Source organism: Hemibagrus wyckioides, linkage group LG26 (genome assembly GCF_019097595.1).
Source record: "Hemibagrus wyckioides isolate EC202008001 linkage group LG26, SWU_Hwy_1.0, whole genome shotgun sequence".
NCBI lineage: Eukaryota > Metazoa > Chordata > Actinopteri > Siluriformes > Bagridae > Hemibagrus > Hemibagrus wyckioides.
Genome location: NC_080735.1, coordinates 14455866 through 14477762, shown reverse-complemented (window position 1 = coordinate 14477762; position 21897 = coordinate 14455866). Strand labels below are relative to the sequence as shown.

Genomic DNA, 21897 nt, shown 5'->3' with positions numbered 1-21897 from the left:
CTCCCTCTAGTGGCTAAGATATTTAAAACACCCCAAAAAAATAGTTGGACGACCAGGACTATGCGCAGAGTTTAGAGTTCGAAAGCTTGCTGAAATACATAAACGCAGTACATGTACAGTTATGTTTTGGGGTTTTTCTTATCTGTGTCACGTCAATAAGTATGTCGACTAAGCATAAAATGAATATAGCCAAAGAAAACATTTTTTCCGTCTCTGTAAAAAAATAAACTCCGGAAATGTTTTTGGTTGGCCCGGATACCCACGTGGGTTCCCTGTGCCTTGTGTTTTTATACTCGTTTTGAGCTGAAACCCGATCAGCGCAGAGAGCCATGTTAAAGTCCAAGACGTTTGTTAAGAAAACCCGCTCGGGTAGCGTGTTGAAAATAGTCCGTGAGCACTATCTGAGAGATGATATTTGGTGCGGAAGTGAAATTTGCAGCGAGTGTAAAGACGAGTCTCCAGTCCTGCAGCGTGATGCCTGTATAGAGAGCAACCTGTGTCCATTTCCTCACTATCTCATCCCGGATACTAATGTAGTTCTACATCAGGTATGTGTCACTGTCTCATTCTGAACACACTATACACTATATAAAAGTTTTGGGACACCTCTCTAAATCATTGTGTTGTTTTTCAGGGGTTGGGCTTGACCCCTTAGTTCCAGTGAAAGGAACTCTTAATGCTTCAGTATAACAAGACATTTTGGACAATTTCATGCTCCCAACTTTGTGGGAACAGTTTGGGGATGACCCCTTCCTGTTCCAACATGACTGTACACCAGTGACCAAGCATGAAATTGTCCAAAATGTCTTGGTATGAAGCTGAAACATTAAGAGTTCCTTTCACTGGAACTAAGGGTCCGAGCCCAACCCCTGAAAAACAACACCTGAATTCAATGATTTCGAGGGGTGTTCCAAAACATTTGGCAATATAGTGTTATCAAGTATGAGATTTAACTCACTATCTAATCATCCTGGATACTGAATTAGTCCTACATCCCGTATCTTATTGTAGACTACATCTGCATCCAGTTCATGTTTTAAAATAGATTTTTATTTGAGTGAGGAAGTTCTGTCCACTATTCCTCCTTTGTAAAGGCTGTAAGTACACTGTGAATTTTGGCTTGGGCCAGAAAAATATATATAAAACCTAACTACTGTACTATGTCAAAATTTTATGTCAAAGTGAATGGATCTCTTTTTCTGTATAGTGTCTTTTAAAAAATCAGGTGAGTTTTATAGATCCAGAAACACGTCTAAAACTGAGAAACTGCACCTTTACGGGTAGCTTTCTGTTGCAGAGGCATCAACAGTCCCTAGGATGAGGCATAAAGATAGTGAATGTGTGTTATTTTACTAAAAGTGTGGTGTAAGTGCACTCATGTTGTGTAGTAGTTGTGTTTCATGTTGTACGGCGATTCACGTGCGTTGTTCGTCTCTGTTTAATGACAGATTGACATTCTGGAGGATCCCCTGATCAGGAACGTGATCATCCTCCAGACAGTTTTACAGGAGGTCCGGCACAGAAGTGCTCCGGTGTACAAACGGATTAAAGATGCCATCCACGACAAAGAGAAACATTTCTACACATTCACGAACGAACATCACAGGTACTCACGTTGTAATGGATAAAGATGATGAGACTGATGAATGTAAAAAACTCAGTGTTTTTGTCTATAAAACCTAATGATGCCGCTTTGTTCAATTCCAGGGACACGTTTATTGAAAGGGAGCAGAACGAGAGCGCCAATGACCGCAATGACCGAGCCATACGCGTGTCGGCTAAGTGGTACACCGAGCACCTGAGCAGATCTCAGAGCGGTGCAGAGCTGAGAGTGGTGCTGCTCACAAACGACCGCTCAAACAGGGAGAAAGCCGAGCAGATCGGCGTGATCGCTTACAGATGTATGTCAAGCTCAATAGGCACATTCAGGATGAATTAATTCATGCTTGGTGTTTATTTGATTTAATTTACTTTGGGGATCTTCTCTGCAGGTGAGGAGTACATCAAAAGCCTGATCGGCAATCCCGAGCTGGTCGACAGATTGGCGCTGACCTCTGATGATCAAGTACGGACCAGGAATTAGGATAACTTTTTTTTGTTCAATTCAATTTTATGTGTATTAACAACAATGGACATTGTCTCAAAACAGCTTTACAGAAATATAGTACATAAGGTCAAGATTAATATTAGACTAGAATATATTTAAATGATTTGTATTAATCCCAAATCCCTAATGAGCAAGCATAGTGCGACGGTGGCAAGGAAACACTCCCTTAGCCGGTAAGAGGAAGAAACCTTGAGAGAAACCAGACTCGAAAAGGAACCTCATCCTCTTTCGGTGACACCAGAGAGTGTGATTATAAATGATTATAAACACTGGGCAGTGGGATAATAAACACCAGAGAGTGTGATTATAAATGTACACTGATCAGTCACAACATTATGACCACCTGCCTAATATTGTATTGCTTCCCCTGTGCATCAGTAAGCCTTTGCCGTCCATGACCCTGTCGCCGGTTCACCACTGTTCCTTCCTTGGACCACTTTTGATAGACACTGACCACTGCAGACCGGGAACACCCCACAAGAGCTGCAGTTTTAGAGATGCTCTGATCCAGTCGTCTAGCCATCACAATTTGACCCTTCGTCAAACTCGCTCAAATCCTTACGCATGTCCATTTTTCCTGCTTCTAACACATCAACTTTGAGGACAAAATGTTCACTTGCTGCCTAATATATCCCACCCACTAACAGGAGCCATGATGAGGAGATCATCAGCGTTATTCACTTCACCTCTCGGTGGTCATAATGTTACGGCTGATCGGTGTACATTGGATATTGGATTTGGTTGTAGAGTTGAAAGAGCCAACATTCTGTTTTGCTTTATAAGATTATTATTATTATTAATTAATGTATTTGTTTGGGGTTTTTTTGTCAGAATGAGATCAGTGGCAGTAAGCTGCTTTTCCCGGAGCATCTGCCTCTGTCCAAGATTCAGGCAGGTATCAAGAGCGGCACCTTTCTGCAGGGCTCGTTCCGGGCAAGCACCGATAACTACCTGGAGGCTACCGTCTTCATCCACGGAGAAGGAGACAAGACCACGGAGGTAGGAGAAAAGAAGAACTAGTTTGTCTGTTAGAGGTTTTTTTTTTTTTTTTTTTAGAGTGGAGAGAACTCTTGTGTAACAGTGAAATATGCACACTGACCATAAGCTAGCTAGCTATTGACTGAGGAATGTCCAGCTAGTTTTCATGTAGCTGTTTGAAGGGACAGTCAAAAGTATTTGTGAGGAAAAAACAAATGTAGGAAAATTAGAAGTATCTTGAAGTTGCCTACGAGTATTTTTGGGGGTGGGGCCTGTAGAAGATGTGTTTGCTTATTATTCATTTAATTGCATTAGCTAGCATAATGTTATCTCTTTGTCTTTATGGTAACACATGAAATGAGCAATGAAAATAAGAATATTTTTCACTGTGTGTGTGCGCTAGGTTCTCCTTCAGGGCCTACAAAACCTGAATCGAGCGGTGCACCAGGACGTTGTGGCTGTGGAGCTCTTCCCCAAAGAGCGCTGGGTCGCTCCGTCTTCTGTGGTCCTGCAGGATGATCAGCAGAATGATGAAGACACGGAGGAAGAGGAGGCAGAGAAGAAGGTGACTACAGCACTCAGAGAAATTAGAGCTGGTTTTTTCAACACAGCTAAAGCGAACCCTCAAGACATTTGTCATTCGAGTTATTTCATTTGTTAGAATGCTGTTGCTAGGCAACCGAGAAGTTAGTTAGCATTAAGCTTAAGTTAGCTAATGATAAAATGAAATTCATTTTGTCCTCATATGTGCTGGAACATTGCTAATTACTGGTCAACTCTAATCGCAAACCAAGCTTACTAGTGCCTCACAACTAGTGAAAAGACTTATATACTGTAGTTTCGAACACAGAGAGTCGCTGTGTATAAAAATAAACCCAATAAACCTGAGCCTTTAGGAGTGTAACGTCATATGAATTAGCTAGCTAACATTTAGCTGTAAAGTGTCGTGTGTGTGTGTGTGTGTGTATATAAACAAAAAAGAGTCAGAAACGTTAATATTTCATACAGACATGTTGAGCTAAGACAGGACTCAGTATTACACCGTAAATCAGTAAACATGGCTCTGTTTACATTTTTAATGCAGCAGTAGACAAACCAGCCAATGATTTAGCTAGCTAACATGCAGCCCATAACCAGGAACCAGTCTTTTATATAGATCAAATAAAGTAGCGTGAGAATATAAACTTAGAATAGATTGAGTACGACTAAAGTTTCACTTAAAGCTCCATTTAAATGCAACCCAAGAGAATTATCTATATATAAATTATCTTTAGCTAGATTTAGCTAACTACCTGGTAGTTTTTTTGTACTGTATAGACAGTGTAAATGCTAAGTGACCCTGACAGAAATATCAGTGTTTTCCTCAGATGTGTGTTTCGAATTCAGAAAGGATTTATTACGACTTAAATCACACAGTAATTCAAACACAGCATACAGCTATGAGGCTAACGGTTTAGCTAGCTCGCGTAGCTGTGAAGCCTTTTTATAGACAATGTACTGGTATACTGTCACATTAGTGGCAAGATAGAATTGTCAGAAATGTTTATGCTTTCCTCAAACGTTTTAGTAAGTTACTCAGAAAAGGCTCGGCTGCAGGAAGTGAAGTGAAGATCTGTTGGTTCTGCCATTTTGAGTAACTCATAATGAACAAATTCTTTATTGTTGTTTTATTCAAATCAAGTTCATATTATTGTTACAGAATGGTATTAAAGAATTATATCTGAGCACTTCCTAGCTTGGATCAATTGTGTAGGATTGTTATATGTTAATTTAGAAGCTAAGTTTCTTGTCATATATAAGGAATAAAATAGATTAGTGTTCTGAGACTTTCTAACGGTCTACCTGTTGACTGTTCTGGACATAGTTGAAGAGCCCTGTACTGGACACCACTATGCTAAAGCCCACTGGCCGCGTGGTGGGGATTATCAAGAGGAACTGGCGCCCCTTCTGCGGGATGCTCAACCAGTCTCAAATCAAAGAGGTAACAGAACATGGTGCATTTGTTTGGCTTGGCATGACGAGTAATAAAACACTCACAAATACAAATATTTTAATATACAACGAATATATAGCTTCTGGAAAAATGATCAGCACTGCCACCAGCTTTGATCCGGTTCTTGCTCGATTAACTAGTCTTAAGTAAATCTAATAATGTGTACTATACCTACACAGAAAGTGGACATGGTTGTAATGCTGAAACTGACGATGATGTATTTTATTTCTCCAATCCACAGTCCACCAGGCATCTGTTCACCCCGGCAGACAGACGAATCCCTCGGATCCGCATCGAGACACGTCAGGCCTCCTCACTGGTGGGCCAGAGGATCATCGTGGCCATCGACGGCTGGCCGAGGAATTCCAGATATCCCAATGTGAGTGTCGTGTCAGGGCTGGGACTGCGTCAGAAATGTTATTTGTATCCAAGTAGCTGTTTTATATACATACCGCTATCCGTCTTTTTACATTGAAGTGATTTTTGTCCTTCACAGGGTCACTTTGTGAGGAACCTAGGAGGGGCGGGCGATAAGGAGACCGAGACGGAGGTTCTGCTTTTAGAGCACGACGTTCCGCATCAGCCTTTCTCGCAGACCGTGCTCAGCTTCTTACCCAAAATGCCCTGGAGTGTCACAGAAGAGGTAAAACACCATCACAACTCAAGAAGCAGTGTTCTTGTTATAAGTACAATAAGTTTTTAGCCATAGTTCTGCATATGCGTTTATTGAACATGTTGCCTTCCTCTCAGGATCTGAAGGTGAGAGCGGACCTCAGGCACCTGTGCGTCTGCAGCGTCGACCCTCCTGGCTGCACAGACATTGATGATGCCTTACACTGTCGTGAACTGGACAACGGAAACCTGGAGGTGTGTGTGTGTGTGAGATTCTGAGAGATTTTAGAAATACAGTAAGTTTTTAAGAAGCTATGTATTCCGTTATCATCACAGATGCATGTAGTCATGGTATGTCATCTTCTTTTAAGTTTTAAAGTATTATGAGCTCTTGAAGCATTTACATAATTTATATATATTTATATACTAACTGTGGGTGTTTTCTGCCACAGGTCGGAGTCCATATTGCCGATGTGAGCCACTTTATTCGCCCAGGAAATGCGTTAGATCAGGAGGCAGCCAGCAGAGGCACCACTGTCTATCTTTGTGGAAAGGTAAATGCACGAATGCAGCACACCTCATAATATAATTTTGTGTAATTGTGTCTAACATATTTTTCCACAGAGGATTGATATGGTCCCTGAGCTCCTGAGCTCTAATCTCTGCTCTCTGCGCTCCAATGTGGAAAGGTAACTTAAGCCTCCCGCACTTCAGTTATCACTTGACTCTGTTATCACATAGCTATAGTATTTACACCGACCAGGCATAACATTATGATCACCTGACTAATATTGTGTTAATCCCCATTTTTGCTGCCAAAACAGCCCTGACCCATCTCGGCATGGTCTCTACTAGATCCCTGAAGGTGTGCTCTGGTATTAGCATCGGATCCTTTAAGTCACACGAGCTGCAGGTTTGGAGACGCTCTGATCCAGTGGTCTAGCCATCGCAATTTGGCCCTTCATCAAACTCGCTCAAAGCTTTACTCCTGCCCATTTTACCGGTTTCTAACACATCAACAAAATGTTCACTTGCTGCCTCTAATATATCCCACCCACTAACAAGTGCCATGATGAGGAGATATTCAGTGTTATTCACCTCACCTGTCAGTGGTCATAATGTTATGCCTGATCCGTGTACATTGCTCTGAATCGTCTCACTGACTGATTTTTAGCGTTTCTGTTCCTGCAGGTTAGCATTTTCTTGTATTTGGGAGATGAATCACAATGCTGAAATCATAAATACCCGCTTCACCAAGAGCGTCATCAATTCCAAGGTTGGCACTGATTTTACATGACTTCTCACAAAGATTCTACATAATCACTCTTAACGTTTTACGTTTGTGTCTATTTATGTATGTACGAAAACTGCATGAGTATTCAGGCAATTAACATGTATTAACAGAACTGTTACGTCCTCTCAGGCCTCTCTGACATACGCTGAAGCTCAGATGCGAATCGATGACTCCAGCATGAACGATGACGTCACGAAGAGCCTCAGAGGTCTGAACATGCTGGCCAAGATCTTAAAGGCCCGGCGAATTGAAAAAGGGTAATGAATAACGACAATGGAGCAGTTTGGCGTAAATTTTAATTCCTAGTGTATGGCAACCAGCTTTTATGTAGAACATGTCCGTTATTTATTTTTACTTAAACAGGTGTGTAAAGAGCATTACAATATTTTAATTTGAAATGTAGTCAGATTTTAAGAATATCGGGGAAAAGGTAGCTCAAATGGTTAAAGCTCTGGGTTGTTGATCAGGAGGATCAGGGTTCAAGCCCCAGCACCAGCAAGCTCTACTATTTGGGCAACTGAGCAAGGTCCTTAACCCTCCCTGCTCCAGGGGTGCTATATCATAGCTGCCCCTGTGCTCTGACCCCAACTTCCTCAGCTGGAATATGTGGAGAAAAGAATTCCACTGTGCTGTAATGTATGTGTGGCAATAATAAAGGCTTCATGCCCTCAGTTCCTCTCATGCACGCCGTTTTTTTAACTACGATGCTTACGTCTTATATACGCGACTGTTAACAGGATGATGGATGTCGTTGCAGGGCCTTGACGCTGTCTTCCCCTGAAGTTCGGTTCCACATGGACAGCGAGACTCATGACCCTATAGACCTCCAGACCAAAGAGCTAAAGTCAGTCCAGAATCGAATCATTTAATTAAAACAAATGTTTCACCACAGTTTCAGTGTAGTGTGCTGAACGTTTTTGAACATTTTCTCAGAGACACAAACTCCATGGTGGAGGAGTTCATGTTGTTGGCGAACATCTCCGTGGCTCAGAAGATCTACGAGGAGTTCTCCGAATGCGCTCTGCTCCGGAAACACCCCGCACCTCCTCCATCCAACTACGACATCCTTATCAAGGCCGCCAAGTCGAAGGTACGTGTTAAATCTACCTCTTAACACCGGATCCTGTGCTAATACGGCACCCAGATCCATTAATTCTGCGTTCTGATTGGACCATCATTGGATCACAGCAGCTCTCACAGTAGGTCCAGAGGCAGGAAAAATCACAATGAAGGAACATCTGCACAACCAAACACTGATTCAATGTTCTGTTCATTTTAAAAAGAAGGGTGTGTAAACCTTTGCACTCAGCTGACCCCTTTTCCTCCTCAGGATCTAGTGATCCGGACAGATTCAGCCAAGGCTCTGGCGGATTCTCTAAACGAGGCAACTCTAGAGAATTTCCTCTACTTTAACACTCTGCTGCGTATCCTGGCCACACGCTGCATGATGCAGGCGGTTTACTTCTGCTCGGGGATGGACAGTGACTTCCACCATTACGGCCTGGCCTCGCCCATCTACACGCACTTCACCTCGCCCATCAGGAGGTGACTCGTTTTTACCCTACAGAAAATGCTCACAAATGTCTAATAATGTTTATAAGTGTGATAATTATTATAGAATTGCTATAATTATTACCTTATCTTAAATAGCATTTTTAATATTTTTAAATATAATATAAGGGCTTTAACTATGGAAGGGCCTTTTATTATTTTAGAGTGAGAATATAGATCATAAATTTGACATCCATGCTGACTTCTAGTTTATAGTCCAGATCTCAAGCTAGAACTTGTACAAATGAAAAGAATAAATGCAAAACAAAACAGGTTTAAAAAAATAAAAAATAAATGAATCAGTAATGATATTTTAAGATTAAACATACAGAGAAAATATATAGTTATTTTTCCAAACCTATGTTTTCATAAGCAGTGCTTTTCTTTTCTGAAAACATCTGATTTAAGATTATTGGACTCTATACAATAATTATCTGAAGTCTTAGACAGAATAACAGCAGCGAGTCTCCTGCTGAAATGTTTGCTAATATTTGGGATGTCAGTCATTTAGCTACAGAAAGCTGTGCTTCTGAAAAATGTTGTGTTTGTTATAATATCTCGACTTTTGGCCATTCTTGTTCCAATACTTATAGAGCTGATGGAAATTAAAGGGGGGTGGAGCAATAAAGAATTTAGCTTAAGGAGCAGTATACGATGCAAAAAATGAAAAGTTTGGAGTATAATAAACTTTCTAAATAAAGGTTAATTTTTTTATTTTTGTAGATACTCTGACATCATAGTGCACCGGCTGCTGGCTGTGGCCATCCACGCTGACAGCACCTACCCCGATCTCATGGACAAACACAAGCAGTCAGCTCTGTGCAACAATCTCAACTACAGACACAAGATGGCGCAGTACGCCCAGAGAGCCTCTGTGGCCTTCCACACGCAGGTCCGGCACAGAAACGTATCATGGCTGCTTTCTCTTTTCACTTTTCCATCTATTAAAACACGCAGTCTTTTGCCCAACAGCTCTTCTTCAAGAGCAAAGGCATCCTGAACGAAGAAGGCTTCATTCTGTTTGTGAGGAAGAACGCCATCATCATCCTTATCCCAAAGTTCGGCCTGGAGGGCACGGTGTTCTTCGAGAACAAGGACAAACCGGGACCGCGGCTCAGCTTCGACTCTGAGGTTCTCGCTAAGCTTCATAACTATGACACAACATTTAAAATAGTTTAGCCAGCAATGTTCCTGATGATGAATGATGAGTGAGGATGATAATTACCGTTGGAAAATGAATAATTCAGACAAAACCGACCAAATCAGCCCATGTATCTGCTTTAGTTTTACTTATGTTGAAAATAAGTAATAATATTTCTAGCAAAGTAAGTGCATCTCTTGAGGAGTCCAGTGAATTTTCTCATTTTTCATTTCCTTCTCAGCTTCTAATATAAACTCAGTAATAAACTTTTCCTCATAATGACCATGTTAACTTCTACACACAACGTGTGTTTACTGACGATGTTGAATTTGTATTTTGCTAATACATGCATACACTGATCAGGCATAACATTATGACCACTCAGAGGTGAAGTGAATAACACTGATGATCTCCTCATCATGGCACCTGTTAGTGGGTGGGATATATTAGGCAGCAAGTGGACATTTTGTCCTCAAAGTTGATGTGTTAGAAGCAGGAAAAATGGACAAGCGTAAGGATTTGAGCGAGTTTGATGAAGGGACAAATTGTGATGGCTAGACGACTGGATCAGAGCATCTCCAAAACTGCAGCTCTTGTGGGGTGTTCCCGGTCTGCAGTGGTCAGTATCTATGAAAAGTATCCTTTAAGTCCTGTAAGCTGAGAGGTGGGGGCCATGGAGGGGCACTTACAGGACTTAAAGGATCTGCTGCTAACATTTTGGTGCCAGATACCACAGCACACCTTCAGGGATCTAGTGGAGTCCATGCCTCGACGGGTCAGGGCTGATTTGGCAGCAAAGGGGGGGACCAATTTTAGTCAGGCGGTCATAACGTTATGCCTGATCGGTGTATATATTCACTTCCTCACACTTATTTGTAAAAGTGCCTCAGCTACAGATTCATCTAAATACCAAAATAAGTCATAAGCTCATTTTTGAATGTGTAATAGATGTAAATGTGTTCCCCAGAAAGAGCTTCATCACTTTTTCTAATTATTCTAAACAACCAAACATCCCTGGCTTTCATACGTAATACCTTCATTTTGTGTTTTCTTTCCAGGGCCCCACCCTGACCGTGGAGGAGCAGCACACCTTCCACATATTCGACAAGGTCAAAGTGACCATCAGTCTGGACGCCTCCAACATCCAGCACCAGAAGATCAGGATGGCTCTGCTAGAGCCAGTGGTGAGTCCAGTCATCATATCATTGTGTCTGATCCTTTACACCCAGGAACATCTGGAAATGTACAGCCTGGTCATGTAGTCATATAAACCGTAAATGAATTAAAATGACCAGGATTTGTTTTTTTAGAATTATTAATATATTAAGAGAAAAGAGCTAAAATAGGAGAAAATCTAGTAAAATGATGATGTAGCTGTATTGTGTTTAAGCAGACAAACTCATTCTAATGTTATATAAGAATCAGGCATAACATTATGAGCACTGTCCGATCCAACAGACGAGCTACTGTCGCTCAAATCACTGAAGAAGTTAATGATAGAAAGGTGTCGGAATACACAGTGCATGACGGGTAACACCATATTAGGCAGGTGGTCATAATGTTATGCCTGATCAGTGTGCTTTCTTTTTGGGCCACATCAAAACACCCTAAAGTTGATTATTTTTCCGAGTTTTTAACCTTCTTTAACCACAGCATGGACAATTTCACGTGTATTACAGTACAATACATACATTTTATACAGTTTCTAATTGCACATAATTTTTGCCTTCTCGTTTACATTATAAATGATGTAGATTCACCAGCCTCTCAAAGCTCAGAGAAAAAAAACGTAGCTTGACATATACCTCAAAGTCACTGACGTTGAAGGCTCCTTCTATAAATCTTGAATAAATGTTTTTAAAGTTTATTTATGTGCAATAGAAAATATACATCAGATCAGATCAGAATTGTTGATAGCTTTACTGTCACGAGTTGTGCTTAATCAATCAACACTTTCTGACCAATCAGAATCGAGAATTCGGCTGCTGTATAACTGGTTAATAACGTTCGTCGTATTAATTCCTTGGTAGTTTGTTTAAAGGTGTATGCCAGTAAATGCCATTTATTTAATTAATCATGCTGTAATGCCGGCACTGAATGCGATGATTACTGAGATTTGAGTTTTAATGCATGGAAAATGTAAACGAAGGCAATGTTCAGCAGTTACTCTGATGTAAATAGGTATTTTGGCCACAGGTCTATGTACAGTTTATTAAACGTCTCCTTCTCTTTCAGATCCCGGGTGTCAGCGTCCAGCTCCCAGAACCAGAACCCGAGGCAAAGAAACAAAAACTGGATCGCTGAGACCTCCGATATTTTTTATATATTCCGAGACTTAAGAAATCGTTTTTAATTGATCTCTGTAAATATTCTTTCACTCACTTTTCGGGTCCAGTAGCTATACTACGGAGATGTGGAGGTCTGGATGAACTGTAGGTCAGTTTCAGTGAGTGTGTGTGACTGGATTTCTGGGTGCTGCATTATTCTGTTTCTCTGAATGTCACGAGGTCCCTGGCCTTTGGTTCAGAAATGAGTGAATGATAGGAATTTACAGACAGTGACGGCAGAGGAACTTTATTAATTAAAGTGTTTTTTTTTTAAACGAATCTTCCTGTGTTTTATCATCAAGTCAGATTAGTCTCACATTCAAATGGATCAAAATAAATAAAAAATATTTTAGTATATTTATTTATTACAGTACATTAATTTTCACTTTTCTTAGATTTTTTTATTTATTTTTTTTAGAGGATTCATTTATGCGTCTATTTTCATATTCATCTAATTTTTTATAAAAATGAATATTTTCAGACATGATTTTTTACACACTTTTTAAAGATGATTTTTAAAATCCCGCTCCCACGTTCTCCAGAAGGATTTCTGAGCAATTCTGATTTAGATGAACTGGTTAAGTCTGCTGAAGATGAATAAGTACAAGGGAAATACGGTGGCCAAGAAGTGCAAAACAAAATAACAAATCTGGAATCAAAATAAATTCAGAAAACACAATAAATCTGAAAACCAAAACAAAATCGGAATACAAAATAACAAATCAGAAAACAAAACAAATCTGGAAAAAAATAAGTCCAAAAACAAATCCGGAAAACAAAATAATAAATCCGGAAAACAAAACCAATCTGGAAACAAAATTTAAAAAATCGGAAAAATAAAACCAATATGGAAACAAAATAAATCCGTAAACGAAATAAGGAATCCAAAAACAAAACAAATCGGAAAACAAAATAAAAATCCAGAAAACAACAATTCAAACTGGAAAAGGTAGGTATAGTTTGCGAACAGAATTCTTACCGCTGATTGGACGAGACATCCATCACTCAAGATATACAAGAGGTCCAGCAGGCTGCGGCAGTAGAAAGGTTGAAAAAGTTTCTGATTTATTATTTTGTTTCCGGATTTGTTATTGTGTATTTGGATTCATTTTGTTTTGCCACCGTAAGAAAAGGAAGGAAAACTCAAAACCTTTTCCCACAAAGACATAATGGATTCTTTAACGTATGAAACCGAACTCAAATGGGCTTTCTAGATGCAGGAACAAAAATAAATAAATCCCTGGATTTTGCTATGAATTTCCTGTGGGGTTCATCACCTTTCAGGAGTACTGGTTCTACATTTCCGTACTATGATGCGAGTTTATATACAGAAGCGAGACTTGAAGACGAGGAATCCTTTAGTCAGAACTCTCAATATCAAATCAAAATTCTTTTATTGCAATTTAGCAGAAAGACACAGGATTAACGCTGCGCACAGCAACATTAAATACACCGATTATTGCTCATATGCACTTTAGTGGTTCTGATTAGGAATTCATAAATAACTAAGAGCATACAAAAATTGCAACAAAAAAAAGGAAAACAAAATCCATATCGATTAAAAAAATAAACCAATTAATGCTAGTACAGATACGTATTTATTTGTTCTGACGATTAAATAAGAGTTAGCGTATATATATCCATCTATCACAATTTAAAGTCAAGTTTTCTCAGTTCCTGACAGAACTCCTTGAGGTAAAGTTAACGTTCCATAACATTTTTTATGTCGTGATGTAGAAGATTAAAGGTACCTGTGCAAAACAATTCACTGTATAACAGCATGGTATCGAGTACAAAAGCACCATGTAAACGGTTTTTATTCTGAGCTTCCAGCGGTTGAGGAAAGACGTGGAGTCCCTGATCCGTCCCTCGTGTTCAGTGGGATGATAACAGCTGGAAAACACCACAGCTGCATTTCAACTGTCTGTCTCAATTAAATGAAGGTGCATTAAACTGTGATGAGCCTCTAAACAGAGAATTTTGTAACAGAAATACTTGCAATTCAGCCAAGATCAATACATGATCAGCCAATCATGTGGCAGGAACATGGTCAAGAGCTTCAGTTCACGTTCACGTCAAACATCGGGTTGTTGGTCAGAGAGGACTAAACATAACCAGTCATGATGAACAGAAATGATGCAGAACTGATCGAACCCTGAGGTGGATCATCTACAACAGCTTGTCCATTCATTTTAGCCAAGAACAGAACAGCTGAATGAAACTGAACCCTAAACCTGGTCAGCTCGAACCGACACAGAAACATCGTTCTGATGTTTGATGAAGCTCTTGCCATATATCAGCACGCGATTGGCTGAGTAGATAACTGCTAACTGCTGTTGCTAATAAATTGTCAGCGGTGAGTGTATAATAACTTTTGTGTATTTACATCAGTGAATCTCCGCTCTGTGAGTGTGTGTTACCTTCGACTTAGTGTGTTTAGAGTGAGCGAGTCCCTCCTCGACCGTGTGTGTGTCCTGCAGCTCCTTGCTCTGGCTGTCTGTACTGACGCTGTCCATTTGGCTGGCGGTGTATGTCGAGTACGTGTTATAACCGCTGTCCACCTGAACACACAACAACAAGGGACGGATCACGCTCGGGCCATGAGGCGCAAAACTACACGTCACACACAGAACAGCCAATAAAGGAATAACTGGATAAAAAAAAAAAAAAAATTCAGTGTACATTGTGAACATTCAGAGACACGACTGGTGTCTGACCATTTCACGTCTTTTGTTTTTCCCCCCACACCAAAGCTATGGATTTAATGGATGAATAAAGGAAGTCAAGTTCAGTTGCCTCAGATATGAATTATGTGGTCATAATTTTTTGATTCAAATAAATTATCCCCAATTATTACATTACATTAGGCTCCGCCTCCCAGAGTTAAGCCCAAGTTGTTCCATATAGTTGTGATATAGTACGTGATATGGAGTAAATTATAGCTTCGTTGTGAACTTAAAAATGTAAAACACAGCTCATCTTGGACATTCTTGCACTTTTTCGGTGGAAAAAATTTTTTTTAAACATTCATAAAAACATTTAATAATAAGAGCAAATAAAAACGGACAATCTTCGTTATCTGCATTAAATCTCACTACAGTTATATTTGCTATGTTTCCAGTCTTGTACAAGAACCCTATTATTTATTTGAGATTTTGTAGCTTAGCAATCTTGTTGGAAGTAAATATAAAAAGACTTTGGCTGAGATTTACTTCCATGAAAATATAATAATAATAATAATAATAATAATAATAATAATAATAATAATAAATAGAGGTCACCAACAGTCATTTTTTTCTCAACCTGTAACTCTTTCTGATACTAAAGTAATACCCCAGAACACCTACGAGTCTCGTTAGCATACGGACCTGCATGCTAGCATCATACGGTGCCATGCTCCTCTCATCGAGCAGCGACACGAACATGCGGGTGCTCTCGGCGTTGGACGCGCTCCCTGTCCTCGAGCTGCCCAGTCGACAGAACTCCTCTCCTCTCGTCGCCTCTTCCACCTCTCCTTCTCCTTCTTCTTCTTCAGGAAATGAGAGAGGAGAAGGCCGTTCCAGTTCTTCCTCACTCGGCTTGCTCTGCTCCATCCTCTCCACGTCCGGCAGGGACGCCTGACTCTCGCCATGCTCAGCCCGGACCCCGAGGGAGCAGGAGTCCAGCTCCATAGCGGGTAAAGGCTCACTGAGGAAGATGTCCTCATTGTCCTGGAGGTTGAAGGAGGATCTGCTGCTGTGGTGAGGGTGGAAAGGCGAGCAGCTGCGAATGGGAGAACAGCCCTCTACGTACGGGCTCTCGCCACACCGGTTTACTGCCATGTTCTGGCTACAGGAAGGAAGATTGTCTGGGGATAGGAAGGACAATCGCTTCCTCTCACCTAGCAGGGGCAGAAAAAGAGCTTAATTGCAGCATAGTATACAATAAATAAATAATATGTTTAATGTTTCTCTCTCTCACACACACACACACGTATCTCCTCCAAAATCTTTTCTGGAAATAATTTACAGATCAGTTTTATGATGAATTGCTTACGAGTTTCAAGTACCTGAATGTGGTGTAAGCGAGTGCTGCAGGACGATAGGGGACACCGTGGGGGACTGAAATGTAGGAGATGAAAGTTCAGGAAACATGGGACTGGTCATGCTGCCCAGACTATAAGCACGACCTCGTTCCTGGATAGGACTGGATGAGAACTGACCCTGCAACACAGAGACAGAGGGAATAAAAACACACTGATTAAAGCTACAGTACAAGAGAACCAACACTTTACTGTCAAGGAGCCATGAAATAGACCTTTTCAGGTTATGCAAGTATGCTATTACATACACCGATCAGGCATAACATTATGACCACTGAGAGGTGCCGTGAACAACACTGATGATCTCCTCATCATGGCACCTGTTAGTGGGTGGGATATATTAGGCAGCAAGTGAACATTTTGTCCTCAAAGTTGATGTGTTAGAAGTAGGAAAAATGGACAAGTGTAAGGATTTGAGCGAGTTTGATGAAGGGCCAGATTGTGATGGCTAGACCACTGGATCAGAGCGTCTCCAAAACTGCAGCTCTTGTGGGGTGTTCCCGGTCTGCAGTGGTCAGTATCTATCAAAAGTATCCTTTAAGTCCTGTAAATATGACCCATGGAGGCCCCACCTCGCTACTTACAAGACTTAAAGGATCTGCTGTTAACATCTTGGTGCCAGACACCACAGCACACCTTCAGGCATCTAGTGGAGTCCATGCCTTGATGCGTCAGGGCTGTTTCGGCAGCAAAAGGGGGACCAACACAATATTAGACAGGTGGTCATAATGTTATGCCTGGTCAGTGTAAGTGTGCAAGTATACTAGTTCAAAGATGCTAGTATGCAAGAGTTTGTGTGTGTACAAGTATACAACAGTTCCATTGCACCGATAGTGTATATGCTATGCTAGTGTGTAGAAGTATGCTATGTAAGCGTTCATTCATGGTAGAGCTCCAGTATGCAAGAAAAACAATGTATGCAACTGTTCGAGTTTGCTAATATGCAAGAGTGCGAGTATGCTAGTATGTAAATTTGCATGGCGACTAGTATGGTAGTGCACGTGATTCTACGATTCTACAGTTGTTGTGTGTACTTATGTCCAGCACTCACAGATGAAGGAGTGGCCTCCGTGTTCCCACACTTCATGGGTGATGCGATGACCGAAGACATCATCTCTCTGCTTCCACCCTGAGCCTCTCTCTCCGGGCTGGGAGGGCTGGACGAATCCGAGCCGCTGACATGGCCGTCCAGGAAAAGCTTCCGCCTCAGTGAAGAGGAGCTGAGGCTCTCCTGCACCTGCTCCGAGACATCGTCCGGCCTGTAGTAATCACCTGTGAGGGTTTAACACACACACACACACACACACACACACACACACACAGCCATGGATGAGGAAGTTTGTCCAGCTGTGCATATACACACACACTAACAAGCAATAAATGATTCTTCATGTTGTGTGAATCTACAGATACATAATTCCAGTGAAATGAGCTACGATACGACAACGTGTCTCTTGAATTCACTCTAAAGTAACATGCTGATATGAAATATGCACTCGGTGTCCACTTTATTAGGAACACCTGATCATTTATATAATTCTCTAACGCTTACAATATTGCAGATACAGTTTAAGAGCTTCAGAATAGAACTGTGACTTTGATTACAGATGTTGGTGTCAGATGGGCTGGTTTGAGATTTTCAGAAACAGTTGATGTCTTTGTATCTTTATAGGTGGATGAACTACAACAAGAATCTAAGGCTATCATGAACATAGACTCAGAGATGCTTTTCTGGTGGTTGTAAAGAATTACTATATCCTTTCTGGTAGCTGATCTGGCTATTTTCCTCTGAGCTCTCTTAGCTTTTTCACACCATTCTTTATAAACTGTTGTGTGTGTGTGAGGGGAAAACCCAAGGAGATCAGCAACCCGGTAACATCCATGCCAGAGTGATCACATTTTTCCCCCCATTCTGATGTTTGATGTGAACAATAACTCAAACTCCTGACCTGGATCTACATATTTCTTTGCATTGTGCTGCTGCCACATGATTAGATGTACTTTACAGGTGTTCCTAATAAAGTGAGCGACGTCCGTAAACTGCAGCAAAGTTCAAAAAGAGATGGTTTTTCAGTTCTTGGGAAACACGAAGAATTTTTACCTAATACTTTTTCCATATCGAAGTCCTTAGGTAAAGACAGAGCGGTCTGACAGATCGCTATAATTCACAAAAGGAAAAGGAAGATTATTCAAAGCCACATGAAACATAGCAGAAGTCTGAAAACAACATGGCTTGAGACAGGAAACACAAACCATCGATTTTCTTTGGTGATAGATTTTCCTCTGTTATGACTGGTGACGACAAACCTGCAAATAAATGGACAAAATGTGTAAATGAATTGTGTGTGTGTGTGTTGCATGATACTGACAATAGTTGAAGGAAAACTGAAAGGTTCTCAGGAAATCTGTTCTATGAAGTTCCCCCTTACTATGTGCCATACTGGGAAATAAACCATTATCGATCACATGACCTAACTTACTTTTCACGTGGTTCAGCAGCGTTGACTGTTTACTCGCCCCCGGCGGTCCCCACGGCGACGGAACTATAGCACCTTTAGTAAAAAACTAAACGATGGACAGATTTAGCAAAATGCAGTCATCAATGTGCCTCAAATATCATTCTGTAGTCTTATAATCTTAGTTCATCATTCTGAATCTGGTCAAATAGTGAAGAGATAAATGTGCAATGTTGGTACAATATACACTGATCAAGCACAACATTATGACCACCTGTTTAATATTGTGTTGGTCCCCTTTTTGCTGCCAAAACAGCTCTGACCCGTCATGTACTGTGTATTCTGACACCTTTCTATCAGAACCAGCATTAACTTCTTCAGCAGTTTGAGCAACAGTAGCTCGTCTGTTGGATCGGATCACACGGGCCAGCCTTCACTCCCCACGTGCATCAGTGAGCCTTGGCTGTCCATGACCCTGTCTCTGGTTCACCACTGTTGGACCACTTTTGATAGATACTGACCACTGCAGACCGTGAACACCCCACAAGAGCTGCAGTTTTGGAGATGTTCTGATCCAGTGGTCTAGCCATCACAATTTGGCCCTTCATCAAACTCGCTCAAATCCTTACACTTGTCCATTTTTCCTGCTTCTAACACATCAACTTTGAGGACAAAATGTTCACTTGCTGCCTAATATATCCCACCCACTAACAGGTGCTCATAATGTTATGCCTGATCGGTGTACAACAAACGAAATGTTACTTACTTTTTCAATTGCGTTCTGTCGCTTTTGCTCGATTTCAGTGTCCGTCCTTGGTGAAAGAAAAACACACAATAAAGCTGTTATGAGCAGTGAAAGTAACCCTCGTTACAGATCCCAGTTCTGCATGCAGCAGGTCCCACCTGTTCTGGCTCATAAATAACGCCTGGCGGTGAATATCCTCGGGGTCTATGTGCACTGGGAGGAGGTTTGCCATTTCGTCGATGGACCATTTGAACTTTGCCGGTGTCTGGAAAATCATGAATTCTTGTCAGTTTCCTGTGTTCCATGCTGTGTCAGTATACATCAGTAGAGTATAATGCAGACTACATCAGAATGCACTGTGTACTTGTTTAAAGCAAAGAGTTTTTACCAAAGTTGATAATCTAACCTATTCTGACACAGCTAATTCGTAAAAATGTGAACGGCCAATAATTTACACTAATTAAAACCCCCCAGGAAATTTATGTTGCCATGGAAACGCAGAATACACCACTTTACTTCTCAGTAGGCACTTTAGATAGCTGTCATGGCCAGATGGACTGAATTCTAATTCTTAAGGCGGATTTGTCTGTTGTTCTGCTGTCCTGAAAATATACTGTCCTGAGTATTTACTGTCCAGATGATATACACTGTCCTGTATATATCAATCAATATATTCAATAATAACATTATGAGTTTTTACTGATCAGAGGACATGTTTATATTTTAAACCAAGTTCATATTTATCACCTTGTCTATTTATTGTCATGAGTATATACTGTCCTGTGTATTTACTCCTGAATATGTATAATGTGTGAGTGTATAATGAATATGTGTTAAGTAAGTTGTATTTATTTGTCACATATTCATTACAGCACAGTGAAATTCTTTCTCCGCATATCCCATCCTTGGGGGTTGGGGTCAGAGCTGAGGGTCAGCCATGATACAGCACCCCTAGAGCAGGGTGGGTTGAGGACCTTGCTCAAGGGCCCAATGGTGGCAACTTGGTGGTGCTGGGGCTTCAGTCAGTCAGCAACCCAGAGCCTTAAACACTCAAGCTACCATTGATAATATTGTATTATTATTATATAACTCATCTGACACAGTCATGTATTTGCCCTTTATGTATTCCTGTGTACTGTGCTGGTGTATTGAGTATAGAGCGTTTTCGTATTCAGCTCCTACACTTTAGAATTGTCTTCCTGACAGTGTTCAGGGCTCAGACACAGTCTCCCAGTTTAAACATAGATTAAAGACATATCTCTTTAGCCTGGAATACACATAATTCCTCCCACAACCACATACTCCAAGTACATCTGATTAAATGCACATTATCATCTAGTGCTGCTAATATCATGAACGGCAGCTATGCTAATTCCTTTCCACCTGTTCCTTTTTTTCTACCCATCCCGAGGCATCTGGAGATTGTGCCAGCTCCATTAGACAGAGGCCAACCCTGGGACGATCCTGAGGCATCCAGAGATGGACCAGCTCCAGCTGGATTCTGCTTCGAGAGGACTTGGGTATATCAAAGCAACGCTGTGTGGACTTCGAGGACGACAACAACCTCCTGTTTAATACACACTAACATTCTACATCACACTGTAGACTGTACATAACTGCAGACAGGACACTGTTCATATCACACTCTTCTGTGTTTATAATAATTCATAATCACACTCTGTCCGGTGTCACCCAAATGAGGATGAGGTTCCCCTTTTGAGTCTGGTTCCTCTCAAGGTTTCTTCCTCATACCATCTAAGGGACTTTTTCCTTGCCGCCTCAGGCTTGCTCACTAGGGATGATTTTGTCTAACATCTAGGACTTTCTCATGTTCTGTAAAGCTGCTTTGAGACAATGTTCATTGTTATACAAATTAAACTGAATTGAAGAACAGGGTTCAAGCCCCAGCACCACCAAGCTGCCACTGTTGGGCCCTTGAGCAAGGCCCTCAACCCAGCCTGGTCCAGGGGCGCTGTATCATGGCTGACCCTGTGCTCTGTCCACATACCCCAAGGATGGGATATGCGAAGAAAGGATTTCACAGTGCAATATGACAAATAAAGACAACTTAACAGAGACAACTAAACTTAAAGGGTACTCACAGCGGAAGAGGCACGAGAGCACCTAAACTCAGACGGACTGTGCACCACAGGCTCGTGCAGGCGATGGTAGTCGGTGGGACTCTCAAACGGGTTCCGGATGGTGGCTTTCGCTGGAGTTTCTGGTGTGATCTGGATCTCAGCTACATCTCCCATCCTTCCTGTGCTCCGATATTAGAGACTATAATACAGGGAGAGATCCCGAGAGAGAGAGAGAGAGAGAGAGAGAGAGAGAGAGAGAGAGAGAGAGAGAGAGAGAGAGAGAGACTGTTAACTCTAAACATACATTAACCTCTTATCAACACACTAATCACGCGACTGATCGGTCATGAACGAGTTAATCACCGAGTTGAGTGATAAAGAAGTGGAAACTAGACTCCATAGTTACTCACACAAACACCAACGAATGATCCAGGCACCAGTTTCCTCGGAGGTTTCCTAAGGTGGTTCAAACGTTTGATTTAATTTTCCCCTCAGCCCTCGCTAGCCAATCACAGGGCAGAACGCTGTCTC

The 21897-nt window shown here is 41.2% G+C and overlaps 2 protein-coding genes across 3 annotated transcripts; one reads left to right on the top strand and one right to left on the bottom strand.

The window, feature by feature from the left end:
• Window positions 1-253: 253 nt before the first annotated feature.
• dis3 (DIS3 exosome endoribonuclease and 3'-5' exoribonuclease) lies at window positions 254-12360 on the top strand. Its single transcript, XM_058381206.1, has 21 exons — window positions 254-548; window positions 1449-1606; window positions 1708-1901; window positions 1992-2065; window positions 2939-3106; window positions 3489-3650; window positions 4950-5066; window positions 5320-5457; window positions 5575-5721; window positions 5829-5945; window positions 6143-6244; window positions 6315-6379; window positions 6882-6966; window positions 7114-7241; window positions 7742-7828; window positions 7918-8074; window positions 8315-8529; window positions 9259-9427; window positions 9508-9666; window positions 10735-10860; window positions 11912-12360. Exons 1-21 carry the CDS (start codon window positions 330-332, stop codon window positions 11978-11980), a joined length of 2856 nt encoding a protein of 951 aa, XP_058237189.1. The 5' UTR covers window positions 254-329; the 3' UTR covers window positions 11981-12360.
• A 1032-nt stretch (window positions 12361-13392) lies between these two features.
• On the bottom strand, window positions 13393-21850 carry bora (bora aurora kinase A activator). 2 transcript variants are annotated; one of them, XM_058379878.1, is made up of 12 exons: window positions 21730-21804; window positions 21388-21565; window positions 19444-19550; window positions 19307-19352; window positions 18565-18649; window positions 18338-18391; window positions 18186-18242; window positions 17136-17356; window positions 16052-16205; window positions 15372-15883; window positions 14424-14564; window positions 13393-13896 (listed from the first exon to the last, which is right to left on the bottom strand). In XM_058379878.1, exons 2-12 carry the CDS (start codon window positions 21538-21540, stop codon window positions 13879-13881), a joined length of 1548 nt encoding a protein of 515 aa, XP_058235861.1. In that variant the 5' UTR covers window positions 21541-21565; window positions 21730-21804; the 3' UTR covers window positions 13393-13878. The 2 variants fall into 2 exon arrangements, with proteins under 2 accessions (XP_058235861.1, XP_058235860.1); XM_058379877.1 differs by having other exon boundaries at window positions 13395-13896; window positions 21777-21850.
• Between the last annotated feature and the right edge of the window lie 47 nt (window positions 21851-21897).